The 23,125-nt window shown below is 39.1% G+C and overlaps 1 protein-coding gene across 5 annotated transcripts in view; it reads right to left on the bottom strand.

Moving 5' to 3' along the window:
- dhrs7 (dehydrogenase/reductase (SDR family) member 7) overlaps positions 1 to 23,125 on the bottom strand; it is a 61,713-nt gene that overhangs the window by 19,799 nt on the left and 18,789 nt on the right. For 4 of the 5 annotated variants that reach the window (XR_009644989.1, XM_060829328.1, XM_060829330.1 and 1 more), the window contains 3 exons: positions 10,135 to 10,374; positions 8,365 to 8,487; positions 1,975 to 2,190 (listed from right to left, as the gene is read on the bottom strand). Coding sequence is in view for 4 of the 5 variants with exons in the window: in XM_060829328.1 (XP_060685311.1) it covers positions 1,975 to 2,190; positions 8,365 to 8,487; positions 10,135 to 10,374 (579 nt within the window). In the remaining variant the exon portion in view is untranslated. The remainder of the gene's footprint in view (positions 1 to 1,974; positions 2,191 to 8,364; positions 8,488 to 10,134; positions 10,375 to 23,125) is intronic. The other variant, XM_060829329.1, reaches the window with a different exon arrangement.

The following is a 23,125-nucleotide window of genomic DNA, read 5'->3' on the forward strand; positions in this document are numbered from 1 at the left end:
ACTCCAAGGTCTCTTCGTTCAATAACACTCCCCAGGACCTTACCATTAAGTGTATAAGTCCTAGTCTGATTTTCTTTTCCAAAATGCAGCACCTCACGTTTATGTAAATTAAACTCCATCTGCCACTCCTCAGTCCATTGGCCCATCTGATCAAGATCCCTTTGTACTCTGAGGTAACCTTCTTCGCTGTCCACAACACCCCCAATTTTGGTGTCACCTGCAAACTTACTAACCAAACCTCCTATATTCACATCCACATAATTTATATAAATGACGAAAGGCAGTGGACCCAGCACCGATCCTTGTGGCACTCCACTGGTCACAGGCCTTTAGTCTGAAAAGCAACCCTCTGCAACCACTCTCTGTCTTCTCCCTTTGAGCTAGTTCTCTATCCAAATGGCTAGTTCTCCCTGTATTCCATCTGATCTAACCTTGCTAACCAGTCTTCCAAGAGGAACCTAGTCAAATGCCTTACTGAAGTCCATATAGATCACACCTACCACTCTGCTTTCATCAATCCTCTTTGTTATTTCGTCAAAAAAAACTCAATCAAGTTCATGAGACATGAATTCCCATGCACATGAAGAATTTGGGTTTCTTATATAAGGAATGATATACTTACATTGGACACAGTCCAGACAAGGCTCACTAGGCTGATCACTGGTATGGACAGGCTGTCTTATGTGGAAAGATTTTAATAGATTGGGCCTGTACTCAGTAGAATTTACAAGAATAAGAGGCAATCTTATTGAAATATACAAGATTTTAGGGGAATTTACAAGGTAGATGTAGAAATGTTGTTTCTCTTTGTAAGGGTATGTCAAGGACCAGAGGGCACAATCTCAGAATAAGGGATTGCATTTTCAAGAGAGGGGGAGAAATTTCTTCAGAGGGTTGATTCAGCAGAGCTCTTTGCTGCTAAAGGCAGTCAAAGCTGTGTCACTATATTAAAGGCTAAGAGATTTTTAATCAGTAAGTGAATCAGGGTTATAGGGAAAAAGGGTAAGAAAGTGATGTTGAGGATTATTAAATCGGCCATAATCTTACTGAAAGGTAAATAGACTTGACGGACTTAATGGTCTATTTCTGCTCCTATATTTTACAGTCTTAAACTTTAATATGGACTTGAGGAGAGCAAAGCCTTAGCTTATGCCAACATGGATCCTAGTGTTCTTTGGGCGGCACGGTGGCACAGTGGTTAGCACTGCTGCCTCACAGCTCCAGGGACCTGGGTTCAATTCCCGCCTCAGGCGACTGACTGTGTGGAGTTTGCACATTCTCCCCGTGTCTGCGTGGGTTTCCTCCGGGTGCTCCGGTTTCCTCCCACAATCACAAAGATGTGCGGGTCAGGTGAATTGGCCATGCTAAATTGCCTGTAGTGTTAGGTAAGGGGTAAATGCAGCGGTATGGGTCTGGGTGGGTGTGCTACGGCGGGTCGGTGTGGACTTGTTGGGCCGAAGGGCCTGTTTCCACACTGTAAGTAATCTAAATTATTGGGAAGGAGTATGCATATCTATAATCAAATGTAGAAACACTGCCTGTGTGAACTGCTCAGTCTCCACTCATGCCAGTCATAAAAATGTACATCTAAAACTTAGCTTAATGCAGCTATGACAGATTGTAAACTCAAAAATAACAAAGTGTAAAATTTAATTTTGTTAAAGTCAATTATACATCTGCAGAGATACCAAAAAAACCATGCAATCACATTGCAATCCAGCAAAGACTTATTAATTCTAACATCTCTCTGGAGAGGGAGGGGAGGACGGAGGGAGAAGGAAAGTGTCCTCTTAACCAATGGCAATAAGATCTTGTTTTCATAAATTTAAATGCAATAATTTCTTTAATTCAAGAATAATAGCTTTACCCAGGAATACATTTAAAAGCTAGCAAATTTTGTCATGCATTATAATGTGTCCAGACAACTGACAGGTAACAATAATATCAGGTTACATTTTCCAAAAGTGTACTTACCAGTCCACTTTTCAGGTTTTTTATTCTTTTCACAGACATCTTGTTTGCAACTAACCAGGCCAAGGTGGGAGCATACTGCCACAAATAAACATAAAGCAGAAGTGGCTGCCCAGAAATCCACATTTCCTTTAATTCATTTGCCATACCAACTAGCATCAGCTGGACACAGCGTGCAGTGGACATTTTGCAGGTTTGTGCAGAGTTCTCAGATATAGGCTAAAAGAAAAGCAAAACTACAGTGTGTTGCAAGCAATTATAATTGTAAACGTAAACTGAAAAAGCTATAGGATTTCCAAATTCAGATTGTTTAATCATACTAGTCTAGTTTACATGCTGTCCCCAAGGAGAGAATTCAAATGAGATCAAATTTGGGCATTGTGCCCTCAATTAGACAAACAACTAGTTATCATTTATATCTCCAAAAGAAAAATACTTTACTTCTCAGTTCCAATAAACATCAAAATAAAAGGTGACACTGAAACTTTAGGGTTTCAAGTCCTCCCTCCCCAGCATACACCTGGCAAAAAATCCAAGCTATTGAGAACAAAATGGATGAACTTAAAACTAGACTCACTTTTCAAAGAGAATTGAGGGACAGCTGTGCATTCTGTTTCACAGAGACATGGTTCATCCCTGCTGCACCTGACTACCTTACAACCTGAAGGCTTCTCGATTCACCGAATGGACCTCTTGGCATACTCGGGCAAGGCAGGGTGTGGTGAAGTCTGCCTCCTGAAATCAACATCTGCTGGTTGCTCAAACATGGTGACCTTAGCAAGTCACTGCTGCCTGGATTGAGATTATTTAACAGTGAAATACCATCCATACTACCTGCCGCACAAGTTCATCTCCACTGACAGCGGTCTACACCCCACTTCATGCAGAAGTGAAGAATGCACTTGAAGTATACAATGCTACAAATAAACAGCCTTGATTTGGAATACCCAATGCCTTGTTCATCGTAGTCTGCGGCTTTAACAAGGCCAACCTCAAGAATGTGCTAGCAAGATTCCACCAACACATATCTTGTCCCACTAGAGGACTGGACATTCTTGATCATTGCAACACAACCATAAAAGATGCCTACTGCTCCATTCCCTGTCTGCATTTTGGAAAATCAGACTACAATGCTGTGGTCCTCCTGGCTTACAAGCCGAAATAAAAATGTGAGGACCCAATACAGAAAACAGCACCACAAGGCTATCTACTCAGCACCCGACTATACTCCTTACACACACACACACACACACACACACACAGCCAAGTTCCAGACCAACTCCATTTACAAGTTTGCTAACAACACCACCATTGTTGGTGGGATCTCAAACAACAACGGGACAGAGTACAGGAAGGAGAGACAGTGCTTAAAGGCATGATGTAAAGACAACAATCTCTCCATCAAAGTCTGCAAAATGAAGGAGATGGTCATTGACTTCAGGAAGCAGAGTGGGGGCATTCCCTATCTATATCAGTGGTGCTGAGGTGGCGATAGTCGAGAATATCATGTTTTTGGGAGTGACAATCACCAACAACCTATTCTGGTTCACCCACATTGACACTACAATCAAGAAAGCACAGCATCACCTCTACTTCCCCAGGAGATTCAAGAATGTCCATAAAGACTTCCAATTTTTATAAATGTACCAGAAAATGCATCCTATCTGGATGCATCAGAGCTTGGTATGGCAACTGTTCTTCCCAAGACCAAGGGAAACTAGAGTTGTAGACACAGCCTAGTCCATCATACAAATCAGCCTCCAATCCTCTGACTTCATCTATACTTCCTGCAGAAGTATACTTTTATAATTAGCAAGTAAGTTAGATTTGGGTTTAACCAAGGCCAAAAGTAAAGCTCAGATTGTTAGGGTGTTACTTAAACACTTAGGTGTATCAGATAAACAGACAAATGCAGTAGACGTAGAAAAACCTAAATTACAATTGAGGAAAATGAAGTTAGAAGATAAACAAAGGGGGAGAGAAAGAGAGAGGAGAAAGAGACAGGAAAAAAAGAGACAGAGAGAAGGTTCTTGCTGAGCAAAGAGAGAGAAGAAAGGGAGAGACAAAGAGAGAGAGATTTTGAACTTGAGAAATTATGATATTTTTTAGGCAAAGTCAAGTTAACAAGATGGAGATTAAAAGAGACGGTAGTGATATATATAAATATGTCAAAACTCTGCCACATTTTGATGAGAAAGATGTTGAAACCTTCTTTATTTCATTTGAAAAACTGTCTTGGCAGATGGAGTGTCTGAGGATTTATGGGTAATGCTAGTTGAGACTGAACCGGTAGACATAGCTAGTGAGGTATTTGCCGCACTGTCAGATGAGGGGTCAAGAGATTATGAAGAGGTTAAACAGGCTATTTTAAGTGCTTATGAATTGGTACCAGAAGCATATAGACAGCAGATCAGAAACTCAAAGAAGAAACCAGGTCAGAGCTATGTTGAGACTGAAAGAATTAACCATAGTCATTTTGATAGACGGGTGCATGCTTTAAAAATAGATAAGACCTTTGAGGCTCTATGAGAGATTATTCTGCTGGAGAGTTTAAAACTACACGTCCATTGGTAAGAATTCATGTGGAGGAACAGAAGGTTCAGCAAGTGAGAAAGGCAGCAGAATTAGAGATAAATACATGTTGGTGATTAAGACAAGCTTCCAGCCAAAATTTCATCCTGTGAAGGATAAAAGTTGGGAGAAGGGGAGCTCCTACCCTATGAAACCAAGAGTAGAGAACACTGGTAAGAATTTACCACAGGATAAAAAAGAATCCCAGAAGGGTGGAAAGGAGGTGATAAAGTGGGACACGTAAAGTCATATTGCTGGTCATTAAAAAAAAGGCAGTGTGGGAAAAGATGCGGTAAAAGAAGCTAAGCCAGTGCCATTAGTGAAGATAGGAGACCCCCAAGAAGAGCCGAGGAGCTGCAGGAGAGTGCAAAGCCTAGGCAGGGCCTGGGTATCGAATTAGTAAAGTAGTCACCTCTGCGGGTAAAGTTTACTCAAAAAGAACGGGGGAGAAGGACAAGAAGTTATAATTTTGAGAGATGCAGGACCTGACCAGTCGCTGATAGTAAGGGATGAGCAAATATGCACTCTTTCTGATCTGTTATCTGAGACTGTGGTAATTTGTAGAATAGATGGACAGAAATTTAGCGTTCTCCTATGTAAGATCAGGTTGGAGTGCCAATGCAAGACTGCGGGAGTTAGAGTGGGAATGACTGACAGAGTGTCAGTTCCAGGAATTCAGTTTCTTCTTGGCAATGATTTGGGAGGACCCAAGGTGAGAGTGACACCCTTGTTCTGGAAAAGCCCGAGGAAGACCAAGAAACTGAGGAGTTAAAACAGAAATATTCTGGTATTTTCCCAGGCTATGTAGTAAACAGATTTCACTATCATAAGTCACAGCATGAAGAAAAAACTAAAGATAAAGATGGAGGAGTTGAAGTTCAGTTAGTGGATATCCTGTTTGATGTAATGGTGCAGGGAAAACCTGAACAGGCAAAGGGTCAGGCAGAAATGTTTAGTCCTAAAAAGCTAAGTGACTTGCAACAGCAAGACAAGACGATAAAATATATAAAATTGGATGCATACTCCAAAAAGGAGGCAGAGAATATTCCGGAAGGTTATTATCCGAAAGATAGAATCCTAAGATGGAAATGAAGACCACAGCAGGTTAAGTGCAGAGGAGAAACAGGCCAAAGTACACTGACTGTATTGCCGGTAGCATACAGACAGGAAGTATTACGGGTAGCACATGAACTATCTGTAAGTAGTCACCTAGGAATACGAAAGACTCAGGCTAAGGTACAAAAACATTTTTATTGGCCTAGAATACACAAGGATGTGGTTAAATTTTGCTGTACGTGTCAAACATGTCAAATGGTAGGTAAGTCACAGGCGGTAATAAGACCAGCACCTTTGTTGCCAATTCCCATTTTTGAAGAACCTTTCATGCGGGCTATAATTGATTGTGTAGGTCCCCTTCAGAGAACTAGGAGAGAGAAGGAACTGGAGAAACAGGTGTTAGTCACTGTCCTGCAAAGTGGGGAATCAAATCCAGCTTATGTGGATTTTGATGTGCCTCAAAATAATTTTAAAAATGAAGAAGTCCTTGAGGAGTGGGCGAGGTTGGTAAGCTATCTGTCTTCAGAGCATGGAACGCAGTTGAAAGATTTGTTACTGCAATATAAGGACATACATAAGAATTAGATGGGGAGGACTAATGCTATTGTATGTGAAGTAAACGTAGGAAATACTGCTCCGATAAAACAACACCCCTATCGGTTTAATCCTTTCATAGCCAGACAGGTCGAGGAGGAGGGTATCGCCGAACCAAGCGGAGTTCGCCGATCAGTTTAGTTCCGAAGACTGACGGCACTCAACGATTCTGCTTGGATTATCGGAAAGTCAACGCCGTTACAAAATTGGACTCATATCCAATTCCTAGATTGGAGGACGGCATTGAGAAAGTCGGACAAGCCAGCTACATCACCAAGTTGGATTTAATGTGTGGTTACTGGCAGGTACCTTTATCAGAGACAGTGAAAGAAATTCTGCATTTGTAACCCCAAATGGACTATATCAATTTAAAGTGACGCCGTTTGGAATGAAGAACGCACCTGCCATATTTCAAAGACTAATGAACAGAGTTGTGGCTGGGTTAACAAAATGTGCAGTCTATTTGGACAATGGAGTGATCTTTACTAAGTCCTGGAAAGATCACATGGTAAAGTTGCCAGAACTCTTTGAATGACTATGAGAAGCAAAATTAATAATAAAATTAAGCAAATCTAATTCGTGAAAGCAGAAGTGATATTCTTGGGACATAACATTGGTCATGGAAGGTTGACCCCATAGAACATAAAGACAAAGGATATCGAGGAATTTCCATGACCAACCTTGAAGAAAGAGGTGATTTGATTCTTAGGACTCAGCAGATTCTATTGGAAGTTTGTTCCAAACTTCAGCAGTGTAGTGGCACTGTTAATCAATTTGCTGAAGAACACAAAATTTCGGTGGACAGAACAATGTCAGGAGGCATTTGACCATTTGAAATCAATATTAACCGCCAAACCAGATTTAGCCAAACCAAACTTTTCAAAACCTTTGAAAGTTGCCATTGATGCTAGTGACATAGGACTTGGAGCTGTGCTGCTACAGGAAGATGAGAATGGGATTGAACTGCCAGCTGGTTACTTTTCAAAGAAACTCAACATCCACCAGAGGAAATACTCCACAATCGAAAAAGAACAATTGAATTTGGTTCTGGCCTTACAACATTTTAATATGCATGTCACGAACAATGTGTCAGAGACGGTTGCATACATGGATCACAATCCTCATACATTCTTAGAATGCTTTAAAGACAAGAATATGAGATTATTTCATTGGAGTCTTATGTTACTGACTTTTAATTTAAAAATCATACATGTTGCGGGTCGTAAGAATGTAATCGCAGATGCGTTATGTTTAGATGAGATTTATATATTTAATGTTATATATGTGAAGATGCTAAGGTGAACTAAGTTATGCTAAGTTATCTGTATATTATGGTAATGTGGTTAAAAGATAGAAAAGAAAGAAGCCATCTTTTCATTATGATGGTTCATTTTTTTCTTAAGGGGGAAGGTGTTTTGAAGTTGTGGGTCTACTGTACCTTTAAGAGAGTTGAAGGACTTAGCAAGCACACAGAGTGCTAGAGAATTTACAATGTAACATTTGATCCAGCAGCTAGCAGTACCTGGGTTGCTATGAGACAAAAACAAATCCAAATTCGACCAATCGATGCCCCAAGATACAAAACTCCAATCAAGTTCGTATTTAGTATTTTGACAATAGTAAAACCAATGAAATGATCGATGCTTTGGGGTATAAAACTGGAAAAAAAAATTGAACAGTTGGAGGAGAAGTACCAAGCCACCAACATATACAGACTGCCCACAGAATAGCTCTCTTAAAGGTACCTTTATCTATCAATAATCTGTGAAACAGAAACCCTAAGAAGGAAACAAGACAGAGGAAGATACTAAGAAAAAATTAGACAGCTGGCTGGTTTTAAAGTTTGAATTTTTTGGTAAATATCAATTGGGGGTTTTATCAGACCAGTATTATAGAAGGGAAAGTAAAAGATAGGTTAGAGAAAGGGGTTGTAAATCGGTGTTAGTTAATTGTTCTCTGTTAGACTTTTAAATTAAAAAGTTGTTAATTTTTAATTTAAATAGTGACCTTTGGGATAGTTCTTGGTCTCTCGAATTTTAACAGATTCCAGCACAGGTTAAATCATTTCTGTGTGGATTTACCCCATTCATAACAAAAAAGTGTAAACAACAATTCTTTGAACAATCTTAGTAAAATTGCACTGGTAACTCTGGTGATTAATATTCACTGTACCTTATTTATCTCTTCGGTGAATGCATTTTTAACAATATTAGAGTGGACCAGTCCTGGACAAACAGTGCTAATTATAATCCCTGGGTAATTCGCAAGCTCTGGTCGAAGGGAATTAAAAAATCCCTAGAAAAGATGTAGAATTAAGCATAGGTGTTACATTTGCTATTTTCCAATCTACTAGCACCGTTCATTATAAATGGATAAAATCAACTATGACCTGTTACCCAGAAAAAGAATGCAGAAAGCAGTAAACTCCAGGTAAGTTACCGTAAACATCTATCATAAGGAAAGTTTGTTGAATTTATTAAGAAGGTTATAGCAGGATACTAAGAATATCATGTGATCAGAGAACTATCACAGCTTTATGCAAGGGAAATCATATTTTATTTATTAGGGTATTTGATGAAGGAATATTTACAATAGAGAAATAAAATGGTAGATGTACGACAGTTGGATTTCCAAAAGGCATTTCGTGAAAAAATACCACAAAGGTTAAAACACATCCTACAGGAGGGGAAACATGGATAATGGATTCTTTAGGTATTAGGAAGAACAGAGCAAGGATAAATGGATCATTTGTCATAAGTCACAGTTTGCCAATGGATTGGCAGAGAGCTAAGTGCTGGGTCCTCAATCATTTTCAATCTATACCAATGATTTGGATGAGGGGATCAAATCTATGATAACCAGCATCAAGATAAATTGGGAAGTAAATTGTCAAGAAGGGAGGGGGGAGAGGCTACAAAAGGGATATATACAGATGAAGCATGTGAGCAAAAACTTGGTAGATAACAGAATCTTTCCACACATAAGGAAGCCATTTCAGGCCATCATGTCAGAACTGGTCCCCAGAGCATTTTGACTTAATACCAACTCCTGCCTTTTCCTCATAACTCTGCTCGTTTTTTTTCTATCTAAATAATCATCCAATGCATTGAATGCCTTGATTAAACCTGCCTCCATCATATTACCAGGCAGTGTATTCCAAACCCCTAAGTGCCCCATTACAGAAAAGATATTAATGCATAAGTGATTTACAAGAATGATTCCAGGAATGAGAATAGCAAGAAGAAATTGGGACTGTTCACCTCGGAGAAGGCAGTAGAGAGGAGAGTTGGTACAGGTTTACAAAAGTCATGAGTGGGCTGAACAGAGTAGACATAGAGAAATTGTTCCTGCTCATAAAAATTTTTAAAAAGAAAATAGAGGACATTGGTGAGGCCACTTTTAGAATAACGCAATCAATTCTGGTTTCACTACTATACGAAAGATGTTGTCAGACTTGAAAGGGTTCAGAAAAGATCTACAAGAATGTTGCTGAGGCTGGAGGGTTTGAGTTACAGGGAACAGGCTCAATAGGCTGGGGTTTTTTTCCTACCCTGGGGCATCAAAAGCTGAGAGGTGACCTTATAGAATTTATACATTGTGGAAGCAGGCCATTCAGCCCATCAAATTCACATCAGCCTATGAATTCTAAGCAAAGAAACAAAATCAACTGTATACACCAAATCTGCTTTAACTGAAAAATCACATCACTTTAAAAATGACGTTTCAATTTTCTTTGGTAAAATTATAACAGTCATATCACTGTTGTTCATTTTAGTTCTATGATTTAACATAATGGTTATACATCTCTTTTAAAAATAATTAACTCAATATAGCACATAATTGTGAAAAGGAACCATGACATCAGAAAATTAACAGTGAAGAAAAGGTCAATTAGATAACTTTGTGACAACTAAAATAATTACTGAATGCAATTATTATTACCTGAAGAGCATGTTTACTACTTGCATAACCTGTAGAAACAGGGGCAGCAACAAGACCTGCCAAACTACTGACAGTGATTATTTGCCCTTTCTCCTGCTTTATCATGTAAGGTAGCACACATTTGGTCAGTGAGATTGTACCAAGGAAGTTCAGGTGCATTATGGCTTCATAGACATCAAGGTTGGTGTCCAGGAATAAGGAGCGTTGGGAACGACCAGCATTGTTGATCAAAATGTCAATCTGCAAAGTAAATAAGAAAGAACAAAGCTACTGAGACATAGTAAACAAGAAAATGAAAAGCTATGATTATTTCCTGGCTTAACAACTAAAATTTCCTTGGATTTTCAGTCTTGTTTCACAAAAAGCAGATCTTGGGTATTCAATTAGCAATATAACTGCAATGTGACAATTCAAGCAGCTCGGTAGATAACAGCAAATGCTTTAGAATAATAAATAAGATTTTCATTTCTAAATATGTCAAACATAGCATATTTTTATTGGGTAAGAAAAATGGAAAATGTTAAAGAAGCTTAGAAAAGGATATGTTGAACTTCCCGTGTGTAATAGCTTAAAGTATAAGAGCTTTGGTTATATTTGCCAGCACTGTAATGACAGTCCTTTTAAACCACTGATCTACCTAATCTTAAACAAACCAGTATAAAAAGGAGTTCCATTTCCATGGAAAATTCAAAACTACCATCACCGCCTCACTAAACAAAGAAAAATTGCGAACACAAGCAAGAAGTAGGCCACTCAGTTCCAAGCTTCCTTAGTCACCTCTGATCAGATTGCAACTTCAAATCTGCATTCCCACCCAACCACTAACGCCCTACCCCTTTACTTAACAAGTGATATATCTATTTCTGCCTTAAAATATTCAAAAAGGACTTTACTTCCCTATTGTAACACCTGGATAACAGTTTTAAATTTGCTCTGAAGACAAACGTTAACTGGCTAGTTTCTCACTTTTTATCTCCTCTTTTTGACTAAAGGAACTACATTAGTTATCTTCCAATCTAAAAATGGAACATTCCATGAATCAGTGGACATTTTGGAAAATTCAAACCAATCTTACCAGTGACTTCAGTTAAAAGCGTAGGATGACATCCAAAATCTAGGCACTTATCAGCTCCAACAATTTTCTCAACACCACTTAAGTTCTTTTCCAGAGTTCCTCTCTCCCTTTCATTTCCATAAATATCACTGCTTCTAGATGTTACTTTTATCCTCTACACTGAAACTGAACGCAAAATCTCTGCTCAAGTCAACTGCCATCTAATTTTTCCATTATTACTTCTCCAGACTCACTTTCTATAGGACTAACTCATTCTGTTAACTCTTCTTTAAGTATTTATTGACACTCGTACTATCCATGTGGGTATTTCTGTTTAGCTCTTGTGCTAGATTTTGTTACTATAAAGCATAAACATTTCTGTCCAATGTCATTTGACAGATCTGCTACTGTCTTTGCACATGGGGTTCAAGTTTGACACTATGTTTAACCTTTCTAGTTAACCACAAATGGCAAGTCTGTGGCTTGGAATGTTTCTTACTTTTTGGAATGTATCCATTCTGTGCATCCTGAAATATAACCTTAAAAGTCTTTCACTGCATCTTTGTTGACCTATCCTTTAAAACTGATTCTCCAAGAATAATTAGTGCTGCCAATTATTAAAACCATGGAGGACAGTCAAATGGTGTTCTTGTTTATTTAATTGGAAATATAGTAGAAATCACAAACGGGCTAGATTTCATCAAATCACGAGTTCATTTCTAAACTTTTTTTTGTTAAGAAAAAAGCCTGGTTCAATTCATATGGTTAAAATTTTACATCTTTCAGGTATTTTCTGGGAGCATTTTAAAACAATAATCAATTTATTTTTAATTTCTGTACATGAAACAATAATAGCAATTAACATGCAAAGTTTTCCAAACAAAGTTTGCTTACTTGACAAGGCCAATGATGTAAACAACTACACTAATATGATGAAAAGAGTAAAAACCAAAATTAGTTATATTCATGTTACTTTATTTTTCTCCTCTTTAAAAGAAAACGAGCAAATCTCATGAAAAACAGAAATTAATTGTTCGTATTGTGCACAGTGAACAATAAAAAGGAAATTACAGAATACAACCTAGTTATGCAAAAGGCTTGAGAAAACTGGTAGATAGGGCATGGAACTAAAGGGAAACCATAAATGAGTGAAATTGAAAGCATCAAAAACAAGCAGCATTTGCATGCAGGAATACATTCAAATTCTTCATTAAAAAATTTACCATTCTTCCAGTTTGTTGGTGGCTAACAAAATAAAATCAGTTTCACCAATGAAATGCAACATTTTTTCCCATTCTGTTCATAAATTGTTTAAAAGGAAAATCAGTTTTAAAAACATTCAATTGTTTCATACTCAATCATGAAGGACAGATCATATCAAGAGTAAAACACAGCCAAAGTGAGTATATAGTTCAGAGAATTTGGAGGCAGCGTAGGAATTTGGTGCGGAGTGGAAGGGGTGCTCTTTGTTATGTGTGCAACTGAGCATATGTTGCCTTTAGAGAGAGCAGGTCAAGTAGGAACTAGGGGAAGCAATCTGTTATGAAGTCGTGGGTGCTTTTAAGAGAGTTAAAAGCAACAGAACTACCTGACAGAACAAACTGTTCTGAAAAAAAAGTAATATAACATTTGGTCGAACAACTCAATTAGCTGGTTGCCTTGAACATAAAAACAGATTCGGATTAGGCCAATCAGTTTAAATTATACCCCGAAAAATACCAAACGCCGATCCAATTTGAATTTTGTATGTTGACAATCTTAAAAGCCAATGACACAATCTTTGGGGGTATAATACTGGGGAACATTGAACAGTTGAGAGGAGAACTGCCAAGCCACCAGCATGTAAAAACACTGCCCAAAAAATAGCTTTCCCAATGGTACCTTTATTGATCAGTAACCTGTGAAGCAGAATCCCCAAGAAGAAAAGAAGAGTAAAATACAGAGAAGAACCAAAAGCTGCCTGGTTTTGAGGTGAGTTTTGTTTTGTAAATCGTAATTGGGAGTTTTATTAGACTAGCATTGTAGAAGGGGAAGGTAAAAGATAGTTTAGTGGAAGGAGTTGTAAATAGTTGTTAGCTAATTATGCTCTGGTATACTTTAAGAAGTAAAGTTGTAATTTCTACTTTAACTAGTTCTTGGCGTATCAAATTTTCACAGATTACAACATGGGATAAATGTTTTCTATGTTGCTGGGTTAAATTGAGCAGGAGGGTTTACCTCGTGTTGTAACAGTTTAGGGGCTCGTCATCAGGATTTGAACTGGTTTAGACAGATTTGAATAGGTCTGGTGGTACAAAACTCCCCAGCAGATTTAAACACTTGGCAGGTTAGTGTCATAGATCTTTAAATGAAACGTGGGTGAGACAATTTGTTTAATTTCGGTGACTTGTAGTTGATTAAATTAGAAGTGAGAGAAATTACTCTTAAAATTGTGAAAGATGATACTCAAATTTGCCAAGAAAGTTTAGAAGGCAAGACAAAGGCAATACTTTTAGAATTAGCAAATAAGTTAGATTTGGGTTTAACTAATGACAAAAGTGAAGCTGAAATTATAAGGGAATTACTCAAACACTTCGGTATGTCAGAGAACACAGAAGTGTAGTAGAGGTAGAAAAACTTAAAATTACAATTGAGGAAAATGGAGTTAGAAGAGAAACAAAGGTGAAGATCTGGACCCCCGGTGGGGCCTCTTGGTTCCACGATTGGTTAATAAACATTCGCAATTGGTCTGGTCCTTTAAGACTTCACTTTTTATTTCTTCATACGGTTGGGCACAGATTGTCCAGAAACACAGGAGGTTATACACTTGCGTGTTCACCAGAGGAGCTGTGCACATGGCTTAAAACAAAGACATTTTTACACCTTTCTTCAAGGAAGGAACAGGCTAAGATCGCATAGTCCATTCAGACAATTACCAATCAATACATGATATTGTTTTATTTGACAGTTACTTTGTCCAATGATATTTCCTGGGAACCAACTTTGTTTTCCAACACTTAGGCCACACTTATCTCACTAACTGAGCCATTGCACCTGCATTTGAAGGTCAGTTAGGATAGCCAGTAATGTTGTATCTAGTCTAATTATTTCTATGCTGTAAAGGGAACATTTTTGCTAATCTCTATTGAAGCAAACAATGGTTAGTCAATTATGCAGCTATAGCAGAATTAAAAGCCATTTTATGCAGCTTTTAGCAGAATTGTCTATTTGCAGCCTAGAAGCCTTTTTGTCATATTATTTGCATTGAGAAGCCATTTTACTGCCAGCTAAGTTATTAAGAACATCTGTTAAGTGGTTGTTCCTGACAACAACTAGTTACCTCGGCCTGTATTCCGGTTTCAAATCCTCAAAAAGAAAGAGAGAGAGAGAAGGGGGGGGGGAGAGGAAAAAGAGAGATGGGGAAGGTTCTTAGCTAAGCAAAGAGGGAGAGAGAAGAGAGAAAAAGGGGGGGGGGAAGAAAGAAAGAAAGAGAAAGTTCTTAGCTGAGCAAAAAGAGAGAATTTGTATTTGAGAAATAGTGACTTATTAAGCAAATTCAATTTAACAGGATGGAGATTAAAAGAGAAGGTAGTGATAAATTTAAATATGTCAAAACTCTGCCACATTTTGATGAGAAAGATGTTGAAGCCTTCTTTATTTCATTTGAAAAATTGACTAGGCAGATGAGTGATCTGAGGACTTATGGATAATGCTAGTTCAGACTAAACCGGTAGGCAGGGCTAGTGAGGTATTTGCTGCACTGTCAGATGAGGGGTCAAGAGATTATGAAGAGGCTAAACAGGCTATTTTAAGTGCTTATGAATTGGTACCAGAAACATATAGACAGCAGTTCAGAAACACAAAGAAGAAATCAGGTCAAACTTACATCGAGTTTGAAAGAACTAAACATAGTCATTTTGATCGATGAGTGTATGCTTTGAAAATAGATAAGACCTTTAGGGCTCTACAAGAGATTATTCTGCTGGAGGAGTTTAAAAACCACTTCCAGAGATGGTAAGAATTCATGTGGAGGAACAGGAAGTTCAGGAAACAAGAAGGGCAGCAGAATTAGCAGATGAGTACATGCTGGTGCATAAGACAAGCTTCTGGCCAGAATTTCATCATGTGAGGGGTAGAATTGGGAGAAAGGGAGATCCTACACTACAAAATCAAAAATTAAGAGCGCTGGTAAGAATTTACCACAGGATAAAAAGAAGCCCCAGAGGGTGGAAAGGAGGTGAAAGGCCTGAGGTGTTTTCACTATAATGGAGTGGGACACAGAAAATTACAGTGCCAGTGGTTTCAGAAGGGTTTTGGGAAAAGGTGTTTTCACTGCCAGAAGGTGGGACACATAAAATCACAGCACTGTTCGTTAAAGAAAGGCACTGTGGAAAAAAATGTGGTGAAAGAAGTTTAGCCAATGGCATTAATAAACGTAGTAGAGGAGAACCCAAGAAGAGCTGAGGAGCTCACAGCCTCGGCAGGGGCTGGGTATCAAGTTATTACCTGATTTCGACAAAGAATTTGCCTCTGTGGGTAAAACTTACTCAGAACGAACAGAGGGAGAAGGACAACAAGTTATAATTTTGAGATATGCAGGATCTAACCAGTCACTGATGAGCGAATATGCACTGTTTCTGATCTGTTACCCGAGAGTGTGGTAATTTGTGGGATAGGTGGACAGAAATTTTGCATTCCCCTATGTAAGATCAGGTTGGTGTGCCAACTCAAGACTGGTGAAGTTACAGTGGGAATGATTGACAGAGAGTCAGTTCCAGGAATTCAATTTGTACTTGGGAATGGTTTGGCAGGATCCAAGGTGGGAGTGACACCCCTTGATGTGGAGAAGCCCAAGAAACACCTAGAAACGGAGGTGTTAAAAGAGAAATATCCTGGTATTTTTCCCAGATTGTGTGGTAATGAGATTCCACTATCATAAATTGCAGCACAAAGTGAAAAGTAAACAGAAAGATCAAGAAGGTGGAGGTTCACTTAGCAGATACCCTATTTGATGTAATGGTGTAGGAAGAATCTGAACAGGCAGATGATCAGACAGAAGTGTTTGGTCCTGAAAAGCTAAGAGACTTGCAACAGCAGGTCAAGACAATGAAAGATATATATGTGGATGCATACTCCAGAAAGGAGGCAGAGAATATTCCGGAGGGTTACTATCTGAAAGATAGAATCCTAAGATGGAAATGGAGACCACAGCAGGTTAGTGCAGAGGCGAAACAGGCTGAAGTGCACTAGATTGTCATGCCGGTAGCATACAGATAGGAGGTGCTATGGGTAACACATGAACCACCTGTCGGACATCACCTAGGGGTATAAACTTCTCAGGCTAAGGTACAAAAACATTTTTATTAGCCTGGAATGCACAAGGATGTGGTTAACTTTTGCCGAATGTCTCATACATGCCAAATGGTACGTCAGCCACAGGCAGTAATAAAACCTACACCTTTGTTACCAATTCCTGCGTTTGAAGAACCTTTCACACGGTTATAATTAATTGTGTAGGTTCCCACCCAGGAACTCAAAGTGGGAACCAGTACTTGTTAACCATAATGGATGTGTCTACCATATTTCCGGAGGCAATTCCATTATTGAGTATCAAGGCAAAAAGGGTAGTCGAGGAGTTAGTAGCTTTCTTCACACAGTATGGGCTACACAGAGAGATTCAGTTGGACCAAGGATCAAATTTTACTGCTAGGCCCTTTGAGGAGGTTATGGATAGCTTACATACACAGCGTGTATCACCCTGAATCCCAGGGAGCTTTAGAAAGGTAGCATCAGATCTTGAAGATCATGTTGAGAGCAAACTGTCAGGATTACTCAAATGATTGGGATAAAGGTATACCACTCATATTGTTTGCCATTAGAGATGCCCCAAATGAATCTACTCAGTTCATTCTCTTTGAATTAATATTCGTTCATGAAGTGAGAGGCCCTTTGAAATTAATTAAAGAAAAATTGACAGGACCAAAGTCGGAGATCTCACACTTATGTATCGGAGGTGAGAGAGAGTCTAGAATAGGTGAGTTAGCTAAACAGCACCTAAACAGGACGCAGTATAGAATGAAGCAGATGGCAGATAAAAGCTCTGAGACTCGGATATTTTCCCAAGGGGATGACATGTTACTACTGTTACCAGTTACAGGAGATCTCTTCAAAGCCAGGTTTAGCGGTCACTATCAATTGAGAAAAAGTTGGGTCAGGTGAACTACCTAGTGAAGACGCCAGAAAGAAAAAAACAGTACTGAGTATGTCATGTGAAATGTTGAAACCATATTATATGAGAGAGAAAGAACTGGAGAAACAGGTGTTAATTAGGGGAATGGAAACCAAAACTGTAGCTCGAATATACAGGAGGAGGAGAGTAGTGAAGTCAGAATTAAGATTTCAAGATCGCAAGAAGGCACCGGCAGACAAGGAGTTGGTTTGAAGTATGTCTACTTCAACACCAGGAGCATCCGGAATAAGGTGGGTGAACTTGCAGCATGGGTTGGTACCTGAGACTTCGATGTTGTGGCCATTTCAGAGACATGGATAGAGCAAGGACAGGAATGGTTGTTGCAGGTTCCAGGATTTAGATGTTTCAGTAAGAACAGAGAAAATAGTAAAAGGGGTGGTGTAGCACTGTTAGTCAAGGACAGTATTATGGTTGCAGAAAGGATGTTTGAGAACTCCTCTACTGAGGTAGCATGGGCTGACATTAGAAACAGGGAAGGTAAGGTTACCCTGTTGGGGGCCTCCAAATAGTTCCAGAGATGTAGAGGATAGGATAGCAAAGATGATCCTCTATAGAAGTGGGAGTGACAGGGTGGTGGTTATGGGGGACTTTAACTTTCCAAATATTGTCTGGGAATACTAAAGTTCAAGTACTTTAGATGGGTCAGTTTTTGTCCAATGTGTGCAGGAGGGTTTCCTGAAACTATATGTAGACGGGCCAACAAGGGCAAGGCATATTAGATGTGGTACTGGGTAATAAACCCTGCCTGGTGTTAGATTTGGAGGTAGGTGAGCACTTTGATAATAGTGAAAAGCAATTACGATGCGATTAGGCAAGATTTAGGATGCATAGGATGGGGAAGGAAACAGCAGGGGATGGGCACAATGAAAAAGTGGAGCTTATTCAAGGACCGAGTACAGTATGTATGGTTAGGAAGGAAGAAGTTGGCATGCACGGGAGCTGTGGTTTACTAAGGAAGTTAAATCTCTTATAAAGACGAAGAAGAGGGCTTATGTTAGGATGAGATGTGATGGCTCAGTTACGGTGCTTGAGAGTTACAAGTTAAAGAGAGAGCTAAGAAGAGCCAGGAGGGGACATGAGAAGTCATTGGTGGATAGCATCAAGGAAAACTCTCAGGCTTTCTACGGCTATATCAGGAATAAAATAATGACTGGAGTAAGATTATGGCCAATCAAGCATAGTAGTGGGACATTGTGTGTAGAATCAGAGAAGATAGGGGAAGGACTTAATGAATACTTTTTGTCATTATTCACACTAGAAAAAGAGAATACTGAGAAATAGGCTACGAGATTAGATGGGATTGAGGGGCATAAGGACGAGGTGTTAGCAATTTTTGAAAGTGTAAAATTAGCTAAGTCCCCTGGCCAGATGGGATTTATCCTACGATTTTCTGAGAAGCCAAGGAGGAGATTGTCGAGCCTCTGGCTTTGATCTTTAAGTCATCATTGTCTACAGGAATAGTGCCAGAAGACTGAAGGACAGCAAACGTAGTTCACTTGTTCAACAAGGGGTGTAGAGCCAACCCTAGAAATTATAGACCTGAAAGCCTTACTTTGGTTGTAGGTAAAGTGTTGGAAAGGGTTATAACAGGTAGGATTTATGATCATCTAGAGATTAATACGATGATTAGGGAAAGTTAACATAGTTTTATGAAGAGTAGGTGGTACCTCACAAACCTTATTAAGTTCTTTGAGAAGGTGACCAAAAAGGTAGATTTGGGAAAAGCATTTGGTGTGGTGTATAGGGATTTCAGTAAGGCATTTGATAAGGGTCCCCACGGTAGGCTATTGCACAAAATATGGAGGCATGGGATTGAGGGTGATTTAGTGGTTTTGATCAGAAATTGGCTAGCTGAAAGAAGACAGAGGGTGGTGGTTGAAGGGAAATAATCGTCCTCGAGTTCAGTTACTGCTGGGATCTGTTTTGGGTCCACCGTTGTTTGTCATTTATATGAATGACCTGGATGAGGGCATAGAAGGATGGGTTAGTCAAATTTGTAAATTTGACACAAAGATCAGTAGAGTTATGGATAGTGATGAAGGATGTTACAGAGGGACATAGATAAGTTACAGAGCTGGCCTGACAGGTGGCAAATGGAGTTTAATGCGGAAAAGTGTGAGGTGATTCACTTTGGAAGGAGTACCAGGAATGCAGAGTGCTGGACTAATGGTAAGATTCTTGATAGATGAGCAGAGAGATCTCCGTGTCCATGTGCCTAGATCCGTGAAAGTTGCCACTGAGGTTGACAGGATTGTTAAGAAGGCATATGGTGTGTTAGCTTTTGTTGGTAGAGGAATTGAGTTTCGGAACCATGAGGTCATGCTGCAGCTGTACAAAACTCTGGTGCAGCCACATTTGAAATACTGCATGCATTTCTGGTCACCGCATTATAGGAAGGATATGGAAGCATTGGAAAGGGTTCATAGATTTACTGGGATGTTGCCTGGTATGGAGGGAAAGTCTTACGAGGAGACGTTGAGGGACTTGAGACTGTTTTCGTTAGACAGAAGGTGAGAGGTGACTTAATTGAGACATATGATAATCAAAGGTTAGATAGTTTGGACAGTGAGAGCCTTTTTCCTTGGATGGTGATGGCTAGCACGAGGGGAAAAAGTTTTAAATTGCGGGGTGATAGATATAAGACACATGTCAGTGGTAGTTTCTTTACTCGGAGAGTAGTAGGGACGTGGAATGCAGTGCCTGCAACAGTGCTAGGCTCACCAATGTTAAGGGCATTTAAATGGTCATTGGACAATCATATGACCGAGATTGGAATAGTGTAGGTTAGATGTGCTTCAGCGTGGTACTACAGGTTGGCGCAACATCGAGGGTAGAAGGGCCTGTACTGCGCTGGAATGTTCTATGTTCTATGTTACTGCTCTGCAGAGTGAGGAATCAAATCCAGATGATATGGATTTAGTGTGCCTCAAGATATATTAAAAAATGAAGAAGTCCTTGAGGAGTGGGATAGATTAGTAAGCTATCTGTCTTAGAAGCATAGAGCGCAGTTGAAAGATTTGTTACTGCAATATAAGGACATATGTAAGAATCAGATGGGGAGGACTAATGCTATTGTACATGAAGTAGATGTGGGGAATACTGCTCCAATAAACAACATCTCTACCGGCTTAATCTTTTCAAAGCCAGACAGGTCCACATGGAAATGGAGGCCATGCTTGACGAAGTTCACTGATCATCTTAGTTCCCAAACCAGATGGGACTCAAAAATTCTGTGTGGATTATTGGAAGGTCAACACCGTTATAAAATCAGACTCCTATCCAATCCATAGATTGGAGTACTGTCTCGAGAAAGTCGAACAAGCCAGTTACATCAAGGTGGACTTAATGCATGGTTACTAGCTTGGTTAATGCGTGGTTACAGAGACGATGAAAGAGATTTCTGCATTTGTAACCCCAAATGGGCTATATCAGTTTAAAGTAATGCCCTTTGGAATGAAGAACGCATCCGCCACATTCCAAAGACACATGAACAGAGTTGTGGCTGGGTTAACAAACTGTGCAGTCTACTTGGACAATGTAGTGATCCTTACTAAGTCCTGGAAAGATCACATGGTAAAGTTGCCAGAATTCTTTGAATGACTACGAGAAGCAAAACTGGTAATAAAATTAAACAAAACTGCATTAGTGAAAGCAGAGGTGACATTTTTGGGACATAACATCAGTCATGGAAGGTTGACCCCACAGTATGCAAAGACAAAAGCCATCGATGAATTTCCATGACCAACCTCAAAAAAAGAGGTGCTTTGATTCTTAGTGCTCAGCGGATTCTATCAGAAGTTTGTTGCAAACTTCAGCAGTGTAGTGGCACCATTAACCAATTTTCTTAAGAAGAACACAAAGTTTCAGTGGACAGAACCATGCAAAGGAGGCATTCGACCATTTGAAATCAATATTAACCACCAACCAGTTTTAGCTACACCAAACCTTTCAAAACCTTTTAAAGTAGCCTTTGATGCTAATGACATTGGATTTGGAGCTGTACTCCGACAGGAAGATGAGGTTGGGATTGAACTGCCAATTGGTAACTTTTTGAAGAAAATCAACATCCACCAGAGGAAATAGTCCACAATTGAAAAGGAACCATTCACTTTGTTACTGGCCTTACAACATTTTAATGTGTATGTCATGAAGAATGTGTCGGAGATGTTTGTGTACACGGATCACAATCCACTTACATTCTTAGAAGGCTTTAAAGACAAGAATATGAGACTATTTCATTGGAGTCTTATGTTACAGACTTACTTTAAAAATCATACATCTTGCGGGTTGTAAGAATGTAATTGAAGATGCGTTATCGCGAATTGAACTGATAAATTTTAGATGAGATTTGCATTTATTTAATGTTTTATGTATATATATAAATGTATGTATGTGTAGGTTTATGGGAAGAAGTTAAGGTGAACTTATATTGAAGTTATCTGTATGTTAGGGTAATGTGTTTAAAAAGGAATTGAAAAAAAAAGCCATCTTTTCATTATGATGATTCAGTTTTCCTTAAGGAATGAGGTGTTATAAAGATGTGGGTGTATTATACCTTTAAGAGAGTTAAAAGCAACAGAACTACCTGACAGAACAAAGTGCTCTGAAAAAATATATGATGTAACATTTGGTCAAAAAACTTGATTAGCTGGTTGCCTGGAGATGACAAAACAGTTAAGAATTAGGCATTTAGTTTCAGTTATACCCTGAAAAATACCAAACTCCAATCCAGTTTGAATTTAGTATATTGACAATCTTAAAAGCCAATGACACAATCCGATGTTTTGGGGATATAAGACTGGGAAACATTGAATAGTTGAAAGGAGAATTACCAAGCCACCAACAAGTAAGAACACTGCCCGAAAAATAGCTCTCCCAAAGGTACCTTTATCGGTCAGTAACCTGTGAAGCAGAATCCCCAAGAAGAAGAAAAAAAAGACTGAAATACAGAGAAGAACCGAAGCTGCCTGGTTTTGAGATAAGAAGTTTTGTTTTGTAAATCGTAATTGGGAGTTTTATCGGATTAGTATTGTGGACAGGAAAGGTAAAAGATAACTTAGTGGAAGGAGTTGTAAATAGTTGTTAGTTAATTATTCTCTGTTATACTTTAAGAAATAAAATTGTTAATTTTTACTTTATCTAGTTCTTGGCCTATCGAATTTTCACAGATTATTACACACAATAAATCTTTTCTGTGTTGCTGGGTTAAATTTAGCAGGAGGGTTACCCCGTGTGGTAAAACCCAATTCGGGCCTCCAGTCCAAAAAGCAAACATTAAAAAAGTTAGTTGAACATTGGAAATTCAGAAGATTCCTCCAAGAAGCCATGTGGGACCATTTGAATTTTCCTAACACAGTGAGACCTGGATTTTAAAACAGGGAAGCAAAAACTCGGCAGAGTGCAATACCAACTGTTGAATGTAGAATGTTACAAGACTGGTCATGGAAGTCGATGTGTTGGACTGGAGAACTCCAGTGCCACAGGGAGCCACATTGCCCGAAATTGTTAGGTACAACTCAAGCAAGAGAAGTGGTGTCTCAAAGGAGGCAGTTCAGAAAACAAGGCATAAGGTACATGTTGCCAACTAAGAAGTGAACCGGGAGTCATCTACAACTGAAGGAGAAACAGAAAGCCAGGCCCAGAGTCAGAGTTTTGGTTAAATATCCTGTTGGTACAGAGCGAAGCTGATCATTTCTGAGACCTTCCCA

The sequence above is a fragment of the Hemiscyllium ocellatum genome, chromosome 8 (assembly GCF_020745735.1).
Source record: "Hemiscyllium ocellatum isolate sHemOce1 chromosome 8, sHemOce1.pat.X.cur, whole genome shotgun sequence".
NCBI classification, from domain to species: domain Eukaryota; kingdom Metazoa; phylum Chordata; class Chondrichthyes; order Orectolobiformes; family Hemiscylliidae; genus Hemiscyllium; species Hemiscyllium ocellatum.